Source organism: Orbicella faveolata, unplaced genomic scaffold (assembly GCF_042242905.1).
Source record: "Orbicella faveolata isolate gen_17 unplaced genomic scaffold, um_ofav_v1 contig_15, whole genome shotgun sequence".
NCBI lineage: Eukaryota > Metazoa > Cnidaria > Anthozoa > Scleractinia > Merulinidae > Orbicella > Orbicella faveolata.
The window spans coordinates 10,086,916-10,113,689 of record NW_028301542.1 but is presented as its reverse complement, the minus strand read 5'-3'; the positions used below and the strand labels follow the sequence as shown (position 1 = coordinate 10,113,689).

Sequence of the window (26,774 nt, the reverse complement as noted above, 5' to 3'; positions counted from 1 at the left end):
AAAAAGAACATTGCACACATCTATGGCAACCGCTTGTTCAACATTCTTCGGGGAATGGGGAATGGAAACTTTCCCGTTCTACTCTGTTCCCACTTTGTTTTGAAGACACAATGATAAGCAGATAGACAGAGAAATAGGTAGACAATGTGTTAAGTATTTTATGGTCATGTTTTCTTTGCTCAGTCAAGGATACGGGACGTATGACGGGAGAGCAAAGAAAGACTCACGCCAAGAAATCCACGACCACAAGGTGAGGAATCTAACAGCAAAGCTTTTTTCTTGCCCTAATTTTGTCAGTACTTTATTGTGGTTGATATTCGTCCGTGCTTTGGTAATTGTATCAAATGAAAAACTCTTATTTCTCACAGCCCAGTGAGTAAAAACTGAGGTAATCTTTTGCAGCACATTCGGATGTTGATCGTATGCGCTTGTGATCCAGCGAAAAAAGTGCATGTCTTCATTTTATATTTGCGCCTTACTTGTGCCGCGAAGATATTCCACACGGCACACATTTTTGAGCAGTTTCAGATTGTTCAGCACAGATGATGGATTTTATTTAAGCTTGTGTATCTTGATTTTTTCCGGGGTGAACAAAACGCAAAGGCCAGGATAAATATTTAATATTGACATTTAAAATATTTAAAGCGTGTTTAATGACTTCTTGCACGTAAGCTGCCCCCAACTTTGATTCCATTCACTCGTGTAATTCTGTTAGTAAGCTAGGTAAATTAATGCTTGCACTTCCATGAGCTTTCGGCGATATTATGGGTGGCGACTTGTGCATCGATACGTAAATATAAACAAATATCAAACAAAGGAAGCATAACAGTACTTTTCTAAGAAGACGAATTAATAAATCAAAAGGATCTAAGTCTTTAATACTTGTAGTGATAATTCCTTCGTTTCAGTGTTGAATATGGTTTATTAGGTTGCTTTATCGAACTGTTATGGCCCCCTGTGGTCGATTTTTGACAAATTTAATTTGCCATCGGGAAGTAAACTAACATTCGATGTTTCTTAGAGTGGTTGAGTCTGGCAATTAATATAAAATGCATTAGCGTTGGTTTTATGTTACTATGCCTACAGATTGGCGAAAAATAAATCTAATAAGAAGTAAAAACTACGACAACCTTGAATTCCTCACAACGTTTCTGACTTGTTCTTTAGTTTGCTTTGTTGTTTGACTGGTTCACTAGACTTTGTCGTTTGTGATGTCAGACATATTTGCTTTGGTTCTGGTTTTACATCAAATTACTTTAAGTAAAATTACTCTGGATGTATGTTGTAAACATCATACACATATTGTGATGGTTCAAATGGTGAGTGTTAAACCTGTGATCCAAGAGAAGTGTGGTTGGTAGATCATACTTGAATCTTACAGGAATGCTACGACATAACGCTTTTGTCACATTGCTGTTACATGATAGAAAGTTAAAACTTGCAGGTACTTGATTAAATAGTAATGAGAATATAAGTGTTCTTCTGGAATTTCATAGGGAGACAGTCGGGCTTCTCACAAGGAAATTTCAGTGACAAATATTGTACCATCAGGGGTCATGACAGGTTGAGGCAGTGGAAGGCTATTCCATAAGGCAATTACGCAATTAAGTAATGGTTGAAGGTGATTGGCTAATAACAAAAAAATCTCTGAAAATCAAAGAGAACCTGACATGAACCACATTTTTTTTTTTTGCTAAGGGCCTCCACAGCCTGGACGTTAAGTTGTCATCTGCCTCAGGGCCAAATTTCAGCATTGTTCTCTGTGCTAATCAAAAGTTGAAACTATTGCAGCAGGCTATTGGTCCTTTGCCTAGTTTTCATACAGACCATTACTTAAGGTTAAAAAATCCATGAGTTACAATACATGAACTAGATTACGAGTAGTCCCTCTTTCACTTACTACGATTATCAGTTGAGTAAGGCGGGACGAAAGTTTGGTCACCAAGTTTTAACGTAAAATCGTGTTGTTGTCACGGGCAACTTACCTCGTTTCCGTTGGTAACAATATCAACAGCCGTTGGTCGCCTGTCGCGTCGCCTACAATTTCGCGTGCTTTGCTGTCAATTGACGTCAAAGGCCGACAAGTTGCCAATGGATACGGAGCCAGTTGCTCGTGACAACAACACGATTTTGACGTTAAAACTTGGTGACCAAACTTTCGTCCGCCTTACTCAACTGATAATCGTAGTAGTCCGTTGTGCGTGACGCAAAAGAAAACTGCAAGAAAAAAATGGCCGTGCAAAATCCTGGAGGTGAGGAGTGTGCGAAAGGAGGGACTACCGCCTAAGCCCAAGAGTTTGCCCTTTCACGGCTGAGTGATTTTTTGGTATAGGATTTCTTATCTTGACGTTCTCTTATTATCGCCTGTTGTCAATAACCCCGGGAGATATCCTGAATAAAATTACTCTACGCTACTCTTCAAGTAGCCAGGCAAAAACATATGCTCTGAGAAATATATCTTCATTCAGTGTTCGTTCAGCGAAACTGCCAAAGGAGTTTAAAGAAGAAGACTGCAAATAAGGCATCTTGTTACGATTTTCGCGGCGCCTGTAAGTGTAAATCTAAAAGTTATTGCGAAAATTTCAAATGCAGAGTTTCAATCAAGAATTTACATAATGTATTTGACATAGGAGATCATCCAACTACGGTGAAATGTTTGTTGATAGCAGTGGAAAGTTTCAGGTGAATGTCCAGGTTCAAGTGAGTCCTGTTCAATCTTTCAAATGGACGGCAGAAAAGCCAAGCTCAGTGAATTTATATTCGCTGACCTGGACGATGCTGTTGAGCAGCAAAATCACTAACACGTTCGCAGTTGGGTTGGAGGCAGAAAGCTTTGCCAAACAAAATACTGGATAAATTTAAATCTTTCCAAAGCCTGTTGGCAGATTCACAAGAACATCATGGCTTGCGAAGTGCGATCCTGACATTTGCATTTGCATTTGCATTTGCATTGCTCTGGTACCACTTCAATTTGCTCCCGTTCCAAAACATTCTTGCAAGACATCACACGTATCTCGATTGTTGACAACACGTTGTCAACACTCCTAACATAAGCCAATCATATTTTTGCGTTGTGAGAGCAACGCATAATTCAAACTCTTGGGCTTAGGCGGTAGTCCCTCCTTTCGCGCACTCCTCGCGCCCAGGATTTCACATGGCCATTTTTTTCTCATGGTTTTCTTTTGCGTCACCCCTTGACGGACTAAGCGAAAGAGGGAGTACTCGTAGTCTATACATGATCTAGTGCAGTTTTTAATTGAGTGTCGAAAGTAATCAGGCAATTGCTTTGGTTTTGGTTTTACGACGGTTTGAGATTGGCTGAGTAGTCTAATTGGTAAGTAATTGGTTTGGGTTTGGTTTTACGACACTCAATTGAAAACCACTCCGATGGGATGATGAGGACGATGAGGATAAACAAGTGTGAACAAGTGTGTATGGAAAGGGGGAAAAAGTTTCCTAATTCTTTGAAAGCTCTGAGTGAAATGAAACAGTATGACGTGTTCCTTGTTCTTGGTAAACAAATTATTTTTGTGTGAGACTTTTTTTCAGTTACAGTACTGTGGTATGAGTGTTTTTTTTTTCTGCCTGTTGTAAAGACTTCTTAAATTTATGCCCAAATGACAAAACTAATTGACAAATGGCAAACCTAACATGCATTTTTATGGTATTAAGACTTCAGGCCAAACGGACTCACAAGTACGTCTACTTGTGACTGTTTGGCCAGGCCTTGTGTGCACTTGAATTGACTTGCAATGACTTGCACTCACTTTGGTTGTGGCCAAAATTTGCATACAAATCGACACAAGTTTTTCACTGTTTGGCCACCCAACCCAAGTCAATGCAAATTGAGTGACTTCCATTCATTGTTATTAAAAGCAACATATTAGCCAATGAAATATGGGGTATTGGCTGCGTGGGACTAAGCCCTTAGCCTTGAAATTTTTTTTTTCTGCAACTTGTGTGTACTTGCAAGGAAACTTGTGAGTCCATATGGCCATCCAAGGCAAGTCTCTAGGCAAGTTTAAGTTCAAGTTGCGACTACTTGTGAGTCCGTTTTGCCACCTGGGATATTATAATTGGATGACAACCCACACCTTAACCAAAAAATCTTGAGATGAAAACTCTATTTATATTGTACAAAGGACTTGCTATGTGCTGACTAACTCACTTTACACAAACATTGACCTAGAGCTGCTTATAAAAATTTGTTATCTGGGCATCCATTTAAGCTTGCAGCTGATTATCCTCCATGCCACAACTCATTTTCAAGTAAGAAGGGACAGGGGATTTTGGGTATAATTTTTTAATGGATTTTTCTTGCATCCTCCCATCTGATCATATTTAAAATATTATCAGTAGCAAGATAAGCCCGTTAAATGTAATGTTTTGTTCATTTCTATAGGACTACTTCTCATTAGATGGTCTTCATCTGCCACCCATTGAATCAAACTATCAGCCACAAGCTGAAAGAGATGTTTTTGACTACCAGCCTGGACCAAGGTATGAAAACAAACCCTTTAAACTGCCTAAAGTGGACAACACGAAGCAGAGTCGTATTAATGTACCAAAAACCTACACAACAAGGAAAGGTGCATTGCTTCTGTACGCAGAGGACTTTTTCTTGCCAGGCTCTCCAAAACCCAAAAAGCGTCGTCGGAAACCAAGGAAGCAGCCTTCAGTAAAGATTAAGACAATTGGTGATTTAAGAAACTACATACTGGATTACAGGAATGGGGTATGTGTCAAGTTTAGCTTGAAAACTTATAGTCCATTTATAAACATATATGAACCTTGAATCCCTAAAAATTTACCTGCTAAAGATAACCTTGAGCAGCCACGTAGTATTTAGGTTACTGTAGACCTCCAAGGGCCAATTTTGTCCAAAATATTTTTTCACACTAAATTCAATACTTATTACTACTTAATCTAAATTTTCTAAAAAAAAATGATTTTAATTAATTTAAGACTTAAAATGTAAATGAATTATCCACAAGAATGTAATTTTTCAAAACAAGTTGACAATCTATAAACTTTGATAAGCCAATTAGAATGTGTCAACCATGGAGTTGAGCAGTAACAATTTTTGCGGCAATCTCTCAACATATTGTTTACTCCTCACGTTTTGCAAATTTCTCACACAGAAATCTTCACTTTTGTTGATTGCATTTGTCTCTTAAGCGACATACTGGTCGATTTTGCACAGTCTTCAAGTTCTCAAATTTGAAAGCAAGCGCAAGCAGAAATTGCAAGAGAATTTTGTCGCTGCCCTCTTCTGGCACACAAGGTGCCATGGAATTACCGGCAAATTTAATACATCTGACATGGCAGCCTTTTCAGATGCTCGTTTCTTCTGCTTCAAAGGGTGTTTTCCATATTCTTGTACCACAAACAGATCAATGAATTACTCGTTTAGTTTTAAATGTCAAAGGCTATTCCACTATCATTTCTCTTTTTCCATTTTCCTTCTTTTCCATTTATCTGCTGATTCATTTTATAAGGTGATGAATGTTTCACAACAGACTTCGCTTTTCCCAATGTAATATGTTCTGTTAATATAAACAATGCACCATTCCCAGGAAGCCTTCTTGTTGTGTTCTTCGCTACAAGACTCGGGGGAGTTCTAAGACTTGTTTCATCAGTTGGCAGCATGGCCATGTTGACAACTGCTTCAGTGAGGTGCGAACACTGTGAATGTCTTTGGAGGTTGAAAACTCTAGGTTTATTTTTGCGTGAATTAACTTTATTCAAATGAATTAATAGGGTATGTAGATTTATCAGATTTTTACAAGACTTGACCAAACTGTTTGTAAGATACTAGAGCACCAAAGTGTGCAAAGCTTTTATGAAAATCGAAGTATTTTCTTGTGACATCCCATCAAGTAACAGCAGTCAGAAAATTTTATTTTGTCCAACTTTTAAAGGGGTTTTCTAAGCAACCAAAAGAAATATCAAAAAAGCCTCCCACATTTTGTTAGCCCATCATCTCCTGAGTGATATAGTCCAGTCAGTTTGCATGTCCATGTTTACACAAAGGCTGGTAATTCAGGTTAGCAAGTATGGTCAGTTTTGCTTTTAAAGACTTGCAAGGGCCTACCAAAACAAAAATGCAAAATATATATTGTTGTTATTTTTGGATTCTACAGTTTATTGAGTAATTTCTTTTGAAAAAAAAAATACCCCTTAGTCAGCGCGTCTGGTACATGTATGTTATGGACGGGTCAATGGATGAGTGAGTGAGTGAGTGACAGATGTATGTGTATGTCACACCAATCAGATTGGATCTACTATAAACAGCCAATCAAATTGCTTGTTGTAAAGGTAAATGGTATGTGAGAAGATCTGATACCAATAGAGTTCAGAGCAGCCATATTTATTCTTCTATAAAAGAGGAGGAAGTATTCATATATTGGGTTTACTTTGACATTTTCTGTGGCTTAGGCTGAGGATTTTAGTTATGAACAAGATGAGCCTTGGGGTTTGAAACAGTTCATGAGTTAGTAGTATGCAAATGAACGGAATATTTTTATTTTTAGTTACAAATGTAACTTGATACTTTTGTTTTTCACAAGGAGTAAATTCAATTAGAGGTCACGAATCGTCACCTCTAGTTCTTAGGACACGTTTTAGAGAAGACAAGACTATTTAGATTTGAAACAGTTCTAACGTTTACAATAGTAAGTGCGGGTAACGATTGTTTGTTCTTGTTGCATGCAAATATAACAAGATATTTTTATTTTTTAGTTACAAAGCGTAATTTGACACTCTTGTTTTTCACAAGGGAGTAAATTCGATTAGAGCTGACGAATTGTCACCACTCTTTCCCACGAGATGTTAGCTATCTTTAGTAAGAAATTGTAACTTAACACTTTTGTTTTTTATATGGGAGTAAATTCGATTAGAGCTGACAAGTTATCGGCTATTGTTTCCAGGATATTAAACAAAAAAAAAGTTTTCATTTCTGGACAGTTTTTACGTCTCTGCAATAGCAGTTTAATAGTTTTATTTGATGACATTCATTTCAGTCCAATATTTTTAAAGGTAAAAAGTATGAAAACTGTTCAAATGTTCTTTGAGGACTGCATGGCACCAAGTTAAAGTGCAATTTAATTAAAGCAGACTTTCAACGTGTCAGAGAGGTTTTTTTTCTCTTTCTTTCTATTTTCGGTGAAGTTGTGTTGTGTAAAAAGGGTAAACTTACGACTCGTATAAAATGCGAAAAAGTCTCTTAATTAACTTGAGTATTTTTGAGCAAAAATTCCTCCTGGGGGTTGGAAGAGCTATGTGATCAGTGAGTGAGGGAGTTATGCATGTGCGCGTGTCACACCAATCACAGTGCGGGTTGTATCAAAGAACAAATCAAATTGCCTGTTAGAAAATAAGATGGTATCTACATTAATCTGGAGACATGCCAGATTAGTGTAGTTTGTTCAGTCAAACATTTTATGGCTTACTATTTAGCTATCTTACCATGACTGATGTAACATCACATGTACATCATAAATTCCCAGTTTCTTTCTTGCTGTACATCGCAACCAAAAACACTTGTCAAATTAACCCAATCATTACTGTAAACAGCTCCATGAATGCTCCTATCTCCGACACTTCACACAAAAAAAATAACTCTTGCACGCCTTGCGTGCCTATGTTTAGATTAGTTACTAACAATGATGTATATAGTTTACTAAGTTTTTCTTTAAAGCAGTGTGCAAAGGAAGTATTTTCTGTAAGGCACTCCTGAAGGTCTACAGTAACCGTAAGCAGACACTAGAGCATCCCAGTGGTATGCACAAACCTCAAATACTCCTTGGAAAATTGCCATATCCTGAAAAATGATAAAAATATAGGACTGGTTTGTTTTCTCCTTGAAAACCCAGTGAAATCTTTTGCAGTTTTCTCTATGATCTGCAATAAAAGTTACCCCAATAAGGTTCCTGCAAAACATTTTTCCACAAAAATTTACTTCACTAGCAAAATTATGCATACAAAAGATCACATGTAGAATCTTGTTGATGCCATTTATTTCAAGTGTCTCTTTCGTTTAGAAAGTTAACAAAATGTTCAGAAATAAAATGATAAAATTGCTCTTGGTACACTCCTGGTTTAACTGCTGAAATGTTTCAAGAAAATGATTGTCTGCACACCAGGGCAAGATGCAATTGTAATAGAGTGGTGTTTTACATCTCTGCAGGAAGTTTTAGTTGAAAAATTAGTCCTGGGGAAGAAAAACCAGTCTGTCACAATCACAAAAATTAGTTTCCACAAAATACAAAATCCGCAAAATAAAGCTCCTGCAAAAATTTCGTACCACACAGAAGAAACCAGATACGCTATTTTTGGAGGGTAAAAACAAAGTTACATTGTATTCTGTAAAATTGGGGAACGTAACCTGCAACGTACAATTAACATCATAAGGCTCAGGAAAATCAAAGTCATGTTCGTGAACAGAATAAATCATTGTCCTAGTTAAGTGACAAAAGCATGTCATCTCGCACCCTGTCAAAGCCATGTTTGTGTTGATTTGCATGGTCCAGAATAATGAATGATCGAGAAACCAAACTATCTCATATGTACATGCTTTGTGATGATGTCATTTGTTTTTACCCCTGCAATGGTGAGGCTGATTTTACGTCCCAAGATCCATCCCTTGTCCCATAAAATGTCACTCCAGTGTGCATTAGGACTGCATTCCCCTTTTTTCTCAAACACAATTAATTATGTATTATTCACATTTTTGACCCTTGGCATATACCACTTGATATATAAACCTTACCCTTGACCCTCAACCCTCCAACAACAACAACAACAACAAAAACAACCACCATTTTATTTTGCTTAATACATAGAATATCATATAGCAAAAAAATTAATTAAACTTAAATAAGCAAAAAAACTACTCAAAATAGTAAGAACTAAACAAGCTGAGTAGTTACAAGGATTATTATGCTTAAATCGGTTGTAGGAAAAATAAAGAAAAGAGGACAGAGAAAAAAATATATAGATATAAAATATAAAAAGAAATATAACTAGTAATAGTCCCAGTTATTGACAAAGCATTGTTTAATTAAGAGCGATAGTAACTTAAAGAAAAATACTAAGCTAGCATAAAGCATAAGAACTTAGAAATTGCTTAGTCAAGTTTTGTTTAACTAAACACAGAGATAAGCTTTTTATCTCTTCATCTAAATTGTTCCGAATAGAAGGACCAGAGAACTTGCGATAATTAGTTCTAACCTGATCGATATAATATGTTGACTTAGATGCTAGCCTAGTATTATAGTTATGTTTAGATGATATGAATGTAAAGTACTTGTCAAAGACCTTAGGTAATTAATAGATTATGGTAATACTGAAACATAAAAACGGCAGTTTGCATAGTAACCAGATCCATGAATTTAATTAGGCCTAACTGTAAAAATATTACCAAAAGGTAAACTCACTGTATCCTTTCCCTTCTGTACAGTCTGGATTTTGACCTGACAGGTTGCAATATATTCATTATTGAGTAATTTATGTAGCTATAATTTAAGCTAAGTCAATAATTAGAGACAACTCTACTTACCATTTTGCAGCATACATGTACTTAATGTTGAAACTGTTTCTTGCATACCCAGACTTTGGTTTTAATGTTTTAGGGGGATCCTCTCTTTCTTGCATTGCTTCAGAAGCGGTTGAGTGGTTATAAAGACCAGTCTGTGAGACCAGGCTTTTCACCCAAACGTTACATTGCCACTCTTGGAAATTCATTGGAAGAAGACACTTGGAAACGACTAGCTGCAGCAGGATCTCTTAAGGATCCAGCATTACTGACATTTGACCCCAAAGGGGATCCATTGCACAGGGGTGATGCAGTATGTAGTCTCTTTCCTCATAAACCTCAACCATACAGTACAATGTCACTACCTCCATTTTCTCCATCAAGCTCAATGTTTGAAAGCTCTTTTCATTTCTACAAGAATGGGATGTCAACTGGAGCTGCATCAATGATCTCTTTGAATAGCGAAAGTGAAGAATATGCCCCATCTTCAAGAGCTCTTAGTCCAGAAGAACCATTGAGTAATCGTCTTTCTGAAGTTGAGTTGCTACCACAAAGAAAGGACCCCTATAGCCAGTTAAGTGCCAAACAGAAAGAAGATCTGTTATCTCAACTTCTTCTTCAAAAAACTCTAGAATCTATTGATTCTGATCTGTCAGACCTTCAGGGATGGGTGACTAACTACCCAGACAATGGCGGAGGAGTTCAACCAGATCCTGCTCCTGTAGTGACTTTGCCAAAAAGTAAAGCAAAACATCGAGGAAGCCTGAAATCAGGTTCTTTGACATCAATACCACGTTTACCTCCCATACAGTCTGCAGGTGCACGACCATCAACACCTGAGGAATTGGACGAAGAGCCAAAAAGAAAAGAGTCAAGCGAAGTAACAGTACATCAACAAAGGGAAGTAAAGTCTGGCACAGAAGAACGAACTGATGACATTGTTGATCCTGGTTCTATACAGGTGGATTTAAGCTCTTTAGATGAAAGTTCTTTCTTACTTGACAATCAAAGGGAACCACAAGGTAATCTATTTTGTATAATATGATTTCAGGATAAAGTAGCTCTATGTGAGACAACTTTTTGCTTTGCAGACCTTTTAATTTGCTTTAAACTAAGGAATTACAAGTATGTAAACTTCATCATGTTGTGACAGAAAGGTTCAATAATAATTATTATTGTCATGAATAAATGATTAAAGTGCCACTAACCCCCCAAATTTTTTTTTGCTGAAAATATAAATTTCCTTTTTCTCCTGATCACCACTGCCAAAAAATTATCGCTGTACCTATTTTCATTAATTTTGTATGAATTTTCAAAGTTTGCAAATTTGCTCTTTTCCATGTTCATGACTGAGTTGGCTTCTGATGTCAATATTTTGTTTCTGAGACAAATATATGCAAACATGCGATAGTGCATCTTAAAATCGTTGCAGAATGCAAGGAAGGTATGTTGTTGGAGGCTGTAGCAATACAGGATGCGTAGAATAGAGTATTCCTCTTCATTCAATACCTCTTTCTTGATGAAACTCGACCAGAAATGAGAAAAAGACCAAAGAAGTGGGCTGATCTGTGCAAAGCTAAAGCTGGGGAGCCATCAAGGATTTCTTCGATCTCAGGTTCGCAGCTACTGTAACAACCTAGAGATTTTCGTGGCCTGTATATTCTTCTCTATCTCTAGTGGAAAGCTTGAAATTGTCAAGGTACTGCATAAGACACGAATTTGGTATAAGCTGGAAGCCATCTGACTATTTCAAGCGCAAACGATCCTCCGAGTCCCAGACAAAACTATATGGGTGAGGAAACAAGGTAAATTAAACGCATCACATTTTTTTACTCAAAGTAGAGACTTTTTCTAAACGAATAGTAAATGAAACCTACGTTCTACAACGAGGCGAATAATATTGTTGAGGCTTCGAACTGGTGAACTTGCTATGTATTTGTGGATTTTAATTAAAACAGACAGGTCGTAATCTGGCCATGTTTCTCACTGGCCACTCCGAATACAGAATTGTTTTGTTCTGTGAGCTTTGTCTTTGAGGAATGAAATATATCTAAATAGACCAATTTCGATATATTAAAATTCAGCCTAAAACAATAGACCTCAGTACGAGGCTCTGGGGAATAACTACAGAGTTTGTGGGGTTTATTTCCCAGAGCCTCGTACTGAGGTTTATTGTGTTAGGTTAAATTTTAATATATCGAAATTGGTCTATTACAAACTTAGAATGGATCAAGCATTTATAAATATATGGAATTGTGAAACAAACAATTAAGATTTGACTCTATAGCTACCGATGGAGATTGTCATGCTGAAAGAAGAATGCGCTTGTTGGTCAACCGAAACGCAAATTAATAAGTCGAGGACTCCCAGGTTATTAGCATAAATAAAATGAACATTTTATTCAAAATAACAGTGAAGTAGAATTTTTTTTCATTTAACTGATACTATGCTGAACCTCTTTTCAAGATCTTGTCATAGGATTGTCCATGATTTACTAGTATGTGTTCGTACACAGTAATTGACTTTATGTGCATATACAACAGTTGGTCGACAATAACAAAGCCAAAAGTTACCTCACCTTCAAATATTGTTTGCCAACATCTCTGCTTATCTCTTATTTGAAAACTATTTTCAATCATTGATCTGGAGAAGTACGGAAGAGTGGACTACGACTGAATCACATTTTAACTTGTACTTGCACTTCGAAATGGAAAAAAATACATACATCGCAGCCATCCAAATCGTAGCTAGACTCCGCATTGTAATGCTGGATGATACACTTCTTTCACTTAAAAATCTTGTTCAGTTTTTACAAAATGTGAATCACAAATAACCTAAAAATGTTTTGACTGCCCTAGAAGCTCAGTCAAAAGTCTCTTGCGTGTTTCAGCCCAGTTCCCAAAGGGACATCACTAGTAGCCCAACCCAGATCTGGTGATGGACAAAACACTGACCCCTAGTCCATGGACTACCCTAATGGACTACTCAAATGGACTACCCTAAAATGGACTACCCCTAAAAAAGACTATTTCAGATGAGTGGTATGTTAAGAAGCTGTGATTATATACTTACACTGCACGGAGGATGCTTTTCTTTTCGTTCCGCATCGCGTTCAGCCACCATTTTGAATAACTATACGGAACAAAACAACTGCTGAACAGAAAATGCATAAATTTCCACATAATTATAGTCCAGGTCAGCCAAGAATACTACTGCTTCCACTCCACTCTGAATTTTTGTAGCATAGTCGTTGGAATTTCTTGCTGTCCCATAGTGTTATCCTCATTCCCATTTCTATTTCATTTTGATACACTCAGGAAAAAACCAGAAGACTACAATCGTGGACAAAAGTCCTTGGGACACTTATGTAATGTAACGGATTATCTGTGTTTTAGAACTGAAGTATGAAGAAAACGCTGCTATATCCTTTATAAACGGGTTGCTGTCCCCCCTTCCCACCCAACACAATGTTGAAAATCAGTTGAAATTGCACCCACTAATTTTCAACATTGTATGGGGGGTGGGGGGGTGATGTTAGGCAGGTGAAGTTGTATTCGCGCCTGGCGTGTACGCAAAAGCGCCAAAAGTGCAAATTTGTCCCAAGACTTTTGTCCATGATTGTCTGAATTTCAGTGGAGAAATAAAATGTCACTTTTCAGCAGTTTTCCACAGTCTAAATGTGTTTTCTCTCGACTCTGTGAATAGATCGTAATACAAAGATTATTTTTGAGCTATTTTGTGGTTTATTAAAGCTTATTTTTTTCTTTTCAATTTTTCCCAACACAAACGGGTGGCGTAAATCGGAATTTGCTCTATCTCATACTCACACGTGCGGTATTTGAAAGGACACACATGGTTAATGCTCAAGGCAGCAACAAGCATAAGGCATTATAGATTATTGTGCATATGACAAGAATTTCTGTTGAACAGCGAGTAAAAGTCTTTTTTTTTTTAAGGAAAACGGAAGATTTTCACCCCGGGAAGTCGCACAGAAATGTCAAATGTCAAAGTCATCTGTATCATGAATATGATACATACAGTAAGCGGGCATTGTGAACTATAATTTCGTCCAAAGGGTACCGAACCAAATATTAGCAGGTTGTTTCCCGCCAGTGGAAGTCATTCCTTTATTTATTTACGAAACGATACTGTGACATTTTTTTAGTGTTGTGGACACTCCTTATTTGCATAACTCAACAGTTCTCAGCAACAGTACTGACTTTAAAACCTTAAATTCTACCTACTTATTTCCGAAAGCTCACATTTAAGACATGTTGAAGTGAAATGTGTTTGGTAATCGATCTTTCTAAACCTTTATAGCTGGTAAAAACTTAATTTTGAGCTCTGCAAGCATGGTACTCACTTTCCATTTGTTAAGAATTGTTTAGAGTCAATTCTTCCATACTGAATCAAGTGAGTACCGTTGTATTTACTGCCAACGTGCTGTGACGTGACTTTTGTGGAGCAATTCCGAAACAGTACCATAAATCTCGTGTTGAAAAGTAGTTTCGCTGGTTTTCTTACTTAGTTGATACTTAATATTGACGAAACACTGTTTTTCTTCGCCACTGAGTACTGTGTGATGACCAATAAACGGTGACGTCACTACAAAGAGCATAGCGCCTCAGTATACTTAAACGCGCTGTAATAACTGTTAAGGTGATCACTAAGATTGAATTAAATACCAGATTTGTCGTTTAAGTACTTGAAGTATCTGCAAAACTGTACATTATAATGTAAACAATTCGTTATGTATCCAAATCAAGTGACGCCGTTAACACTGCCATCACATACAAAAGTTCCTAGATTATTTGAGATCAACACCCTTCCCGATCGGTCCAAAACCACTGAAAAATACGGAAAAGCTGTCTAAAAGTTCTTAGAAATGCCTTTCTCATCTCAGATGTTCACATTCTTGGGTTGTAAATGCATTTAGGGTTAAAAAACATCCTGATTGTGCATATTTCCACGAGACGCGAAAATCAGACAATCGTGGACAAAAGTCCTTGGGACACTTATGTAATGTAACGGATTATCTGTGTTTTAGAACTGAAGTATGAAGAAAACGCTGCTATATCCTTTTTAAACGGGTTGCTGTTCCCCCTTCCCACCCAACACAATGTTGAAAATCAGTTGAAATTGCACCTACTAATTTTCGACATTGTATGGGGGGTGGGGGACAAGGTTAGGCAGGTGAAGTTGTATTCGCGCTTGGCATGTATGCAAAAGTGCCAAAAGTGCAAATTTGTCCCAAGACTTTTGTCCATGATTGTAGCTGCTTCTGTGCCATAATTTTCGGCACAAAACAAGCAAAACAAATCTTGAGTAACATCCTGAAGATCATTTCGTCTGTTCGAGAAAGACTGAGCTACTGAATCACATGGGAGCATGATTGAGTTGTCCACAGAATATCTGATTTGATTTGAGTGTACGCTTTTTGTGTACAGTGGTTGTTTTATTCAGTATAGTTATTCAAAATGGCGGCTGAAGGCAATGCGGAATGAAAAGAAAAGCATCCCCCGTGCAGTGTAAGTATATAATCACAGCTTCTTAACATACCACTCATCTGAAATAGTATTTTTTAGGGGTAGTCTATAGGGTAGTCCATTTGGGTAGTCCATTTGAGTAGTCCATTAGCGTAGTCCATGGACTAGGGGTCAGTATTTTGTCCATCACCCCCAGATCCCACTTTGCGTGGTCATGAACATAGAAATTACATGTTTAAATGCCTGTAGAAACGCAGGGATTTTATCAATTGAGATAATTTTTCTCTGAAGTAATCAGGGAAACTAGTAGATTTTGTTAAAGAAAAAAAAATTGGGGGGTTAGTGGCACTTTAAATAAAGCACTGTTGTGCTAATTGGGAACACTGTAAATAAATAAACAGATATTGCAAATAAAACATACACTATTTAGAATCCCAACTGGTAGGAGGCTGACCAGTTGGCTATTTACACAACACAGTCGACGAGTTCAACTTGGGACTTAAACAAGAACAAATCCAGGGAAAGCTCGTTAACTGCATGCCATGGGCCGAATGTAGTTCATGTTCTATGGGTGGTTTGTTTTATTTTTTTTTTTGTCGGTGACCAGACCCAAACTTACTCTCAGCCAAATTTTGAATCATGCAACCTGTGATGTTTATTCGCCAAAAGCTGTTGAAACATTAATACACAGAGAATGTTACGGATATTATTTTCTTTATTTGTGTGTAAAATATATTTTCTTTTGGTTTTATCGAAGCGTTGGATTCAAAGGGAATAATAAATACATGTACGCTAAAAAAAGGTATTACCTCAGCCATGGAATGCGCTGACATTGCAGCTTTCACTTTCGCTAGGTGACAAATAAGATCGTGTTTACTTTGCTAGTTTATTTCACCAGAAGCGACGGTCATTAATTTATTTGCAATTTTGCGAGTATTTCTTGTGGGTTTAGGCAAATGAAGTGAATTCTTTGGCTGTTTCATCGCAGCGAGTTCAGAGATCGGAAGGAAAATTAAATATTTGCAAGCCAAGCAAAAAACGTGTCGGAATGTGCAAGGATTACGTCATTGGTAGGGAAATAACCACCGTGCTAAAGGAATTATGTGAATTATGTGACTCGTGTGACTGCTTTGCTAGCCCTTTACTTAAGGAAAAAAAACAATATTAAATTTAATCATGACTTTTGAGAAAGAAAGCGGTTGTTAATAGTATTATTGTTTCATTCATATCATTCATGCCCATACATATCCCAAGGAAAGTTGCAGATTAAGACCATTACATCATCGGAGATTTCACAACAGCTACGACTGAAGGTGCAAGAATACAGTTTGTTTTGATCAAGTGATGTGGTGTCTGCAGTAATTTAAATTAATGAATCACCAAGGACTGATTTGGAATATGCACTGCATTGCGACTGTAGTGCTATAATGAAAACAGTTAAATTTTAAAAGCACGGTTATAAGATCTAAAAGATCGTCTTGTTTGACTCTTGGTGACTAGCTTCTTCTGAGGATCAATTCTCATTGATAGTCCAAACATTCATACTCAATTCAAATTTAATTTTGAGGCAAAGATTTATTTCTCAATCAAAGTTTAGCAGCTTTACAGTTGTCTGATGGAAATGGCACTCACTCTGCAGTAGTAGTTTAAAACTAAATGAGTGTTACTTTAAAATTCCTCAGGGTGGCATAAGAAGCTTGCCAGCTGCACAATAAGAAGCTGAGTCGTAAGAAAAAGATAGCAAAATCAGCCACCTACCCCAACTATAAATCTGTCTACTTCTTCCTTGCAAAAATTGCATGTGATTGGTGTGATTGTAATTGATTGTTGTGCATTTCTGTGCACGCTGGAAGTTGAAGCGTGTCCAAGTTTTAAGATAGATTAATTACATCTTATGGAATCACCATGTCTAGCTTGGCATGATAATGGGTAATGTTTGAACAATACAGTCTGCTTCCCATGGGCAGACTCCATTGTGCAAATTGCAGTAATAATTATAGAGAGACTGAAAATTTTTAATACTGTTGATAAATATATGCAAGACGAAGTTTAGTGTTTCTCAAATTGTTTGTTTTCTTGTGTTTAAGGTGGTGAAGATATAGTCCTTGTAAATTCAGAAAAAACTGCTAGTAAGGCTACCGATGATCATACTGAATATGAAGGTCAAACAGAAAGTGCAAGTCAATCTATCATGATTGAGAAAAGCAAAGAAGGTAACACATTTGATATTTATTGAACTTGTCAAACTCAATATAGTTCATGACAAAAATGAACAAAAAATTTATTTATTACTAGAGTAACATTTTAATTTATCTCTTGCTTTGACATCTGGTTTCAAGTCAAGTTTCAAAAGTTCAATTTTGAGTATTGTTGCTTTACACCTTCAGGAACTGAACATTTGCATGGCATTCAAGGAGATGCAGTGGTGGACAACGGCATGTCCTCTGGCAGTGAAGAGATGTTAACAGAACAAAGCACAGTCAACAAGGATCAAGTTGTTGGCCTTGATGACATCATCTTAAGTGAGGAACCTGTATTGCAGGAAGATGAACAGCACAGAAATCAAGTTGAGGAGATGAAAGGTATAGAAGAAACAACTGACATGGAAGAAGAAAGAACTGCTCAAAATTACAGTGAGTTGCAGAAGCAGCTGAAAGAAGCTGAATTAGATCGTACAGGAACACAAGTTGATGATGAAGATGAAGGAATTGGTCTTGATAGAAATGACCTTGATGATATTAATAGAAGAGAAGAGCTGCAGGAGGAATTATATCCAGCTACTGATACTGCTGACAGGACAGCCATCAGAGAGGAAGGTAGCTAATTATGTAGTTATGAATGTTCTTGGATAGAAATACCTATTCCTTTTGAGAAAATAAAATTGTTTTTTCATCAAAAAGTACACCTTGAGCAGTACACAACATTATACATATATTAACCATAGCTTCATTTTTCTACTCTACAAGAATATCCCAAATTTGCCTTGGTTTCACATGCATGTCAGCCATAATGGTTCTTAAAATTGGCTTACATGAATTCCAAAAACTTCTTCCCAGGCTTTCCTGTTCTGTCATTTGTCAAGTACATGTACTCAGTAAATTGTGTAATACCTGGGACTAGGAACAAGATTTAGGTCTTGCCCCATTCTGTGGGTATCATCACTTTGCTTGCATGAAGTGTCACTGCAAAATCAGTGGTCCCTCAAATCACAACGTAATGTGCTCCCCATTTGTTTTTCATTCATGTTCTGGCCGAAGTATTTTATTTTCAAGGCTTCTCTCAACTTTCAAAACGTTTGACGTTTTCCATCATCACATGTGAATATTGGTCGTCACTTTAACAACACAAGTTTTCTCAAGCCAATACTTGCAGTTGTAAAGTTCCAAAGAAATAACATCTTCCATCATGGAATTCTGGCAGAAAGCCAACCAAAAATTTGTGGTTCCTGCTTGGAAGGTCGAAAGGCATAGATACATGTAGCACTCACAAACCAGCACAGCTTACATTTTAATTTGTTTATTTACCGGTAATACATGTATTTTACAAGGATCAAATACTGCTAGTTACATCAGTGAAACAACTATATTTTTTTCTTTTACCTGTTGAATTTTCATGAATTCTAAGTAATTTTAGGCAATAACAAGTGGTGCTACAGGCGGTAAATTTTACTGTTTACCACCTTAAAAGGAGAACTCTGCTTTCCCACAGATATACTTTTTGACAGATAAATACTACCACTTTTAACGTGTGACGATATAATATTGCTTTGATACAAAATGATAATGCCAATGATAATGTCTTATCATTGGTTAACAAGTTTTGGTGATCGTTATACATAATTGATTACCATAGTAACATTAATTACCATAGAAACATATCTTACCATAGCAACATTTTAAGCCTGACATTTGTCGTCAAAATTGATTACAAATTGCAAGCAGGTTGCCTGAACTGTGGGAAGGATTGGAAATGCAAAGAATCCATACACAAGAATCTTTTATTTGGCCTGTAAAGAATCCTTACTCGGGAATCTTACATTCGAAATGCAAAGAATCCTTACACAGGAAAGCAGTAAAGTCCCTACATATCTTTGTGTCCATGTGACTCTAGTCATGTGTAAAGTAATCAAAAATTTGTCATGGGCTATGTAGGTCCCCCTTTTGAGTGTCAAACCTTTCATGTCATCATTTAAGAAACGAAGGTGCTTACATTCCTGGAAGAATGTCAACACAACTCATGTCTTTCATCATCATTTTATCTGCCTCCATGTTGCTTTTCAATGCCATGTCACATTTCAGAATTTTACCCCAACAGAGTCTGAATTCTTTATAAAATACAGTCCAGCCTGCATAACACACGAAAACCAATTTGAAATCCAAGGGCTTGGAATGCTTGTCTATTGTATCATCACAGTCATTTTGATTTCATTAATGGTTTTATTAAATCTACAATTTTCAGCCCTGAATTTGTACACCATCATTATCTTGCCCATTGCTGTTATCACTAATGTTGTCTTTGTTATTGTAAGTTGTGTTGCTCTTTTACTACATGTAGTAAGCATATCTGCATACTTTCCAGGTTCCCAATCTGCTCAGGAGGCGATATCATCCCAGCAGGTTGAGCCTCCTCCTCCCATAAGCTTAGAAGATCTACAGGGTGAGGCACGTATTGTGGCTAACAGAGTTCTTAGCCGTCCACAGTCAGGAATGGTATTTATGGAAGATGTAAAGAGTGCTATTGCAATGTGGGCTGATCGCTTAACAAACCTTCTAGGACCCCCTAAACAAGGTACAGTGCAAGTGGTAGCTATTTTTGGTGTGTACAACATGAAAGCTTTTGTATTATTTGAAGCATGTCTAAAACCATTATCAAAGTTGTAGCATCAGACAATATTGTATGGTGAAAGTTGCGTGTGATTTTTGCATGACATGTTCAGCAGAAATTTGCATGCGGCAGCGTTAAGCGGCCCTAGCAAATATTTGGCAGTTAAATTGAATATTTGCCAAGGAAATATCCAAGTTGCCAAATATTCACCATTATTATATGGCAAAGTAGTCTTGCGGTCTTGGTCAGTCTTGGTCGGGATTGTGACCTCGGTCAAAGTTTTTCACTATACGGACCTCCCAGCCAGCAAATGACATATACGTCTTCCATTTCAGGACCGTTTACGCAGCTCTGTTAAATCTGTTGTTTGTTGCTTTATTTCATGGCTTGAAATAATGCTGTCAGAGGAATCGAAAACCAGTCGGTGAGAATAAGTTCCGGGTAATTCGCGTATTGCTTCAAAGTTTAGACTGCCTGTGTATAGACTACTTTCATGCTAAAAATAAAACAAAGGAGTAAACAGAATGTAAGCGTTACACTTGCGGTAGCAGTACATACCTGTCTTTCGTGGACCAAAATTGATTGACCTGCAAGTTGCCTGAACTGCCGCACACAGGAATCTTACATTAGGAACGTAAAGAATGGTTACACAGGAATGTCTTACACAGGAATGCACCAAAGTCACTCCATATCCTCCTGCACACGTGACTTTCTGCAAATAAAAAAAACGATTTTAAAGGCCTGTTTATATTTATTCATGTTGCCATGGCAACGGCACATATGTCACCTTAACTATGAAAGAACCGCAGTTTGTGTTGTTAACTTGCCTCTTGCCATTTTGGCGACCAAAGGATCAGGGGTTTTAGAGAAAATGGTGAATGAAACACAAGTATCAAAAACTGTGTTCAGCCACCCTAAAAGGAGCTTTTTCTTAGAACACAGCATATAATGCCCTTCCGTGGCATTGTTGTCAAACAAAATCGGTCACGACCAAATTTAAGAAAAGAATGGAAAATGTTCAAATGTTTCGAGCTGTAGGTGTCATGTGGACCTGTCGAGGTTGTAATCAGATAACATTTCCGGCGACCAGTGCAGGAGCACCGCATACATGAGTTAAACCATGACTTTACGTCACAGACACGCTTTGCCGCTCACGCGTCCAACCGTCTCTTTTCATTTATAAATGGCAAAAATAAAATAAGAACAAGAACAAACAAGAACAACGTAGATCGGACACGAGAGAGTGGCGGAAATCGGACCTAACCCTCCCTCCCCATTAAAAAAAAGATGTCTTATCACGAGTTGAGTCAGTGATACGTTCCAAAGAAATGACTGCATATTATGCAGTTACAGTCACTGTGTTGAAGTAAGTGATCTATGTCGAAAGAGACGCAAATTCTCTGACCAATTCTCTATATTGCAGAACTACTTTTAACAACTTTTAATTCCTCTAAAAACAACCATCTGGAGAATACGTTTGTGAGATGTGCTCCTGGGCGAGACACCTAACTTTCGCAGGTCGGGGTAACCCTTTGACGGATGACCATCTCATCTGAGGAAGAGATTGAAATACCCTTAGTCAATTCATGTTTGGCAAAGAGGCGATAAGCAACAACCTGATGAGCCTCTGACAAGACGTGCACACTCCTGCAAAGGACTCTTGTTAAAATTAGGTATGGTGGTACTCTTCAGAAGTTTGCTATTAGCTTACTGTGTTATCCTGGTTACCTGCAGATGCACGTGTAAGTTCTGCCAGCCATCAAAGACCACAGTTAACAGGCTTGCAGGCTGCTCAAGGAGGGTCAAATCGCCATACACGACATCGCAAAGTAAGCCGATCAGCGGGTCCTTCACCAGCGGCTCTAAGGAAAGCTTTGAAGATTTCTGGAGGTGAGTGAAGTAATATTGTACATTAAATATAAGAGACATAACATTTGTTACTAATCAGACAAAGATTGAATGTACAAAGCACATCAAATTCAAGGCGATTAGAAATGCATTGCAACACTGTACCATATTTTATTATTTTACTACATGGCTGTTATTGGTGTTTTATCAACCCTGGTCCGTGCTATAATAGTTCTTCTCAAAAATCATACGAGCGTAGCTGTTGGAAAAGTACTGGAAACTGTTGTCAGCCACCTTAACTTAATGCCTTGTATTTGCTACGAGGACTGCAAATGCAAAGAGCATGATAAGCGAGGATCTTCCAGGAAATTTGGATTCATTTAATCTTTCCAATGGCATTAAGGGCAACCTACGATGACTAGCACCCACCCACCTTGAATGACATTCTGCAAAGATTTTTTCTCTAACCATTTTTGTGTTTTTAAATTATTTGAAGGAGAAATTCCAGAAATAGAAACTCTGCGAAACTTGCCGCCACTTCCGGAAAGATTCTACAAGACGTCTGACCCAGCACACCCGGGCAGTGGAGATACTAGTGTACACAAATACTACAAGAAACGTGAGTAAATTATACTATATACTTTAAGTGTCGCAAATAAGAACTTCATAGTTCTTTATTCACGGGGGTTTCCCAAGTATGGCGCTGCGGTGCTTTTGGTGATCTCCATCTCCTGTTCCATAATTTTGGTCACTATTTTTGTAAGTATGGAGTAAATCTAATAAATCCTAAATGCTTATGTTTCTTTTGGATGTAGGAATTTCTTTCCTGTTGTTATTTAATAAACTGCATGCTTTCTTCCTCAGGGGCACAATTTTGGCTGTTATCATAGTTGTTATGAAATTTCAATTTTGCTTTTCCTGCAGTCATTCTATTTTTTCTTTTGCTATCGGGGAAAAGGACGGACAATGTTCTGTGCCCATTCTTTAGATGCCGGCGGCAGAATAGAATTTTATGATAAATGTATTGTCCTTTTGTGTGTAGTAATCTGAGCCATGGTGAAAAGGAGCCTTATATTCTTGAACAGTTACCTAATACACCACCAAGGTAGATGGGTAACAAGCAAATTTCCGTTGAATTGGGTTTTGTACAAAAGAAAATTGTTTCTTGGATAGAGATCTTGTTTCCTTCATGTGGGAGAAATCTGGACTAAATTGCCATATTCTAAAAATTGTATGCTCTTGTGTTTGATGTAGTAAATATATCACAGGTTATATAAACTGTGGTGACATGTAGGATATAAAGTGATCTTCGCAGTGTACAAGGAAAATAAGCAACTGCTTAGGTTGTCAAAAAGTCATATGATGAAAAAATACTTGATTGAACACGCTTGTTTGATCCGTATTACGAAATCTGTTCTTGGGCTTTAAAAACGCACTTGTATTACCCCAGTACGGAAATAACATCTAGTTTAGTAACTTTTATTCATTGTTATCTTATTTCCTATTCTGGACATAATAATTTAACACATCTATACTCAATTGGCTGTGTTTAGGGAGACTGTGCAAAATAAACTGCTCTATAAACTCAATGCTTTGTAGGGCGTTATTGAAAATTATTTTCTTTTATGTTCTATTAAAGATGGCTCTGCATCAACCAAAGGATCTGAATCAGCTGGTCCTCATTCAATACCCTGGGAGCGTGTTTCCAATGCTGACGTGCAAGTCGATATATTTAGTTATGCCGTAAAAGACAGAGAGCCAAGCTTTCAACGAGAGCTAGCTGATGAACTAAATGATGAAGAATCAGAGGATGAAGAATTCAAAACAGCTTTGAATGCCATAGTAACAGAAGTCAAACAGGACTATACCTTAATAGAAGCAAAATCAAGAATGGAGCCGTCATCCCCGAAAAAAGAGCAAAAGCCATTTCAGTTTCCTCGGCCAGCAGCATCAAAGCCACCTGCTGGTCTTCAAAACAAACCTGCACCAGGACAAGTGAAAAAGAAAGGTCAAGCTGGGCCAACAAAAAGACCTGTTGTAGGGAAGAAAAAGGCAGGCAAGAAACCAGCAAAACAGCAATCAAAACCTTCAAATAAAACTGCAAAACCTAGTAAAGGAAAAGCAGACGCTTCGAACAAAGTCAATGAACTGGAAAAAACAGAGGACGTTAGTAAAGCAATAACAGTGGAAGTAGAGAAACCTGAACCTGAACCTGAACCTGTCAGAGTTGACTCAGAAACAGGTGAACATGAAGCAGAAGCTTCAGACAGAACTATTGTTTCTTCTACTTTGTCGAGAGTTACTTCATCCAGAGTTTCCTCTAAAGCTTCAGATGAGTTAACTGTAAGGAAGAACGATTCACCAACCGAAAGTAACACGACTTCAGTTACTGCCGATATACCAGTTCTTGTCCCTAAACCTCCCGAGCCACAACCTGTTGATGAAGAACCAGAACCAGAGCAGTCTCCATCACCGGTGGAGCAAAAACCAGTCCAGGAGTCTAGGGCAGCTAAGAGGGCGGCAGAACGAGCTGCTGCTGCAGAACGAAGACGTCAAGAGGTGGAACGTAAGCGAAGAGAGAGAGAAGAGGCCAAGAAACGAGCCATTGAGGAGGAGGCCAGATTAGAACAGCTGCGACTTGAGGCAGAAGAAGAGATGAAGAAGAGAGAGGAGGAACGAAGGTAAAGAAATTTCCTCGATTGTAATTTGCTATATTAAAGTTATTATTTGGGATTTACAATGTTCACGTGAAGGGTTTTCTTCCACGCTTTGCTAAGACTTATTCTTTATTCTTCATTCTTTTGTTAATATCTTTCGTGTTTGTAAAATTGTAAATTTTGTGTGTAGGTCCACATCAGCCCTTTGGCTGCCAACCCCCTTTCAACCTACCTATCAAATAAAGTTTACCGTACCTTTACCTTACCTAGACGTCATCCCTTACAATATTTCTCGCCATAATTTACAGAGGTAATAGAAACCTCCATTCACTTCATTTACGTTCTCTATTTCGTTAGAATACTGATCATTGTATAAAGAGCTCGAAAGACTAGACTTGTTATCAGCGCTGAAGATTTCATGTTGAATCTTTTGGATAGTAGTCTGCATTAGCAATTATCTCTTAAGGTCCATGTACTCTTTTCCGGAAAAAGAATAAATAGCCGAATAAACCAGAATGACCATTTGATTGAGTCGCAGTACGTGAAATGTGTTCAAAGCATTCTGCTCAGGGGAGCAGAATACTCAGAACACCGCACTGCTTCTTTACAAAATAACAAATAGAGATAGCGGCTACTGGGGCTGAAAATATGCTTTAAACGTTCATGGTGTGCAATCGATAGGAAGTGCTATCAGAAGGCTGTTCAACAAATCAATGCCAGTCGATGAACCTAAATGTTATGTTGTCAGGTAAAGTCTGCATGCGAGCCAAGTGGCCCATCAGGCCGGAGCTTATCCCGGTTTCTGTAGCATGAAGCGACTAGGAGTATTTCTACTCCCCCCTGGATGGGATGCTAGTCCATCGCAGGGCTACCCCCAGCATTAAGTTCGCCGGTACCCATTTATACACCTGGGTGGAGAGGTGGTGGTTATGTAGTCAACGATACTTTATTTAGACACGTCACGTCTAAGAGCTGTACAAGCTCGTTCAAAAGACGTACGTGTATTCCTAAAATACAAAGATTTACGTAATTTAGCATTTTAACAGTTCATAGAATTCGATACCTACATGTGGTCTCGGTGTAAACATTAACTAAGCTATTCCCGGTAGTAAACAGCTCAACGGGTAAAGAAAGGGATCAGAAGAATCCATCGGCGCTTGGATTGTTCAGAAAATGCACTATTGTGTTTTGACGAGCGGTCGGAATAGCTATTCTAGAGTAATTTGGAATATATTCTTATTCCGGAATAACATCATAATTTACTTGTTTTTCCTTAGATGTTTTAAAATTTCATAATAATTTGGCCAAATGTGACTTACTGTGTTTTAGTCCACGGGATAATTTCACCTGTGACACAACACAAATACATGAAACAATGCTGTAGCCGACCAGGAGACTAGACCACTGGGTGCCAAACCTTGACGGCAAAGCCCTTGTGTTGGATAGTTCCTTGTTATAATAGACTGGGTTTTTTTTTAATGTTTTAAAATTATCTTCTCTAAAGTAAAGTGGCATTATATTGTTTCCCTTTCCATAGACAAAGACGAGAGGAAAAGGAAGAAGCCAAACGGCGTGAACGGGATGAAGAACTAGAGAAAGAAAGGCTGGCCGACATGAAAGCTGAACGAGAACGCCGTGCTAAAGAAGACTGGAAGAAACGGCAACAACAAGTGTTAGCGCACAGAAAACTCGAGGAGGAATTACGCAAAGAGCAAGAGAAGATTGAGGCTGAACTCGAGGCAGCGCGGCTCAGAGAGGAGGAAGAACGAATAAAAGCTATGGAAGAGTCGGAAAGGATAGCATTCCTGAAGAAAATGCGAGAGGAAGAAGATGAGTTGAGACGAAGACTTGAAGTACAGAAACGAAAAGAAGAGGAGGAGAGGAGAGTTCGAGAAGAAGAACAAAGACAACGGGAAGAGGCTCTCGCATTACTACGGCAAAAGCAGTTACAAAGACATTTATTTATTGCAGGAATCTTAAAAGAAAGTCAATATCTTACTTTATGCCAGCGACTAACAAAAGCATTTACTTTTTCATATTTTGACCTTATTCCATGGAATCATTTGCAACACTTGAATCCGCCACCTTCGCCTGTCCGTGATCTTTTACGTTCAGTAAAGGAGAACATTCCTCCTACAATTGTGGAGGAAGATGAAGACGTAGAGGAGCAAGAAACAGATTAAAACGGCTTGAGAATTTAGTTATTTATTTCACAAACTAGTTTTTGGAGGAAAAAGCTCTAAAAAATTACGAAAATCTTGTACAGTAGCATAGTGTTTCATCTTTTTGTTGTCTTGTTGAACATAATATTTCTTATACTTACTCTTTTCGAGGAGCCGAAATCGCCATTTCATACGAGCAACAATGATTCCGTAATCTTTTTACAATCAATCAGATGTATAAATAAAAGAATAATATAGTATA

The 26,774-nt window shown here is 37.8% G+C and overlaps 1 protein-coding gene across 2 annotated transcripts; it reads left to right on the top strand.

Moving 5' to 3' along the window:
• LOC110051327 (uncharacterized) lies at window positions 1-26,774 on the top strand. Of its 2 annotated transcripts, none has more exons than XM_089288368.1 (10): window positions 1-250; window positions 4,403-4,735; window positions 9,663-10,557; window positions 17,109-17,234; window positions 17,409-17,837; window positions 19,600-19,809; window positions 21,580-21,735; window positions 22,190-22,312; window positions 23,333-24,374; window positions 25,888-26,774. In XM_089288368.1, the coding sequence occupies exons 1-10, from the start codon at window positions 161-163 to the stop codon at window positions 26,531-26,533; spliced, it is 4,050 nt and encodes a 1,349-aa protein (XP_089144494.1). In that variant the 5' UTR covers window positions 1-160; the 3' UTR covers window positions 26,534-26,774. The 2 variants fall into 2 exon arrangements, with proteins under 2 accessions (XP_089144494.1, XP_089144493.1); XM_089288367.1 differs by having other exon boundaries at window positions 9,633-10,557.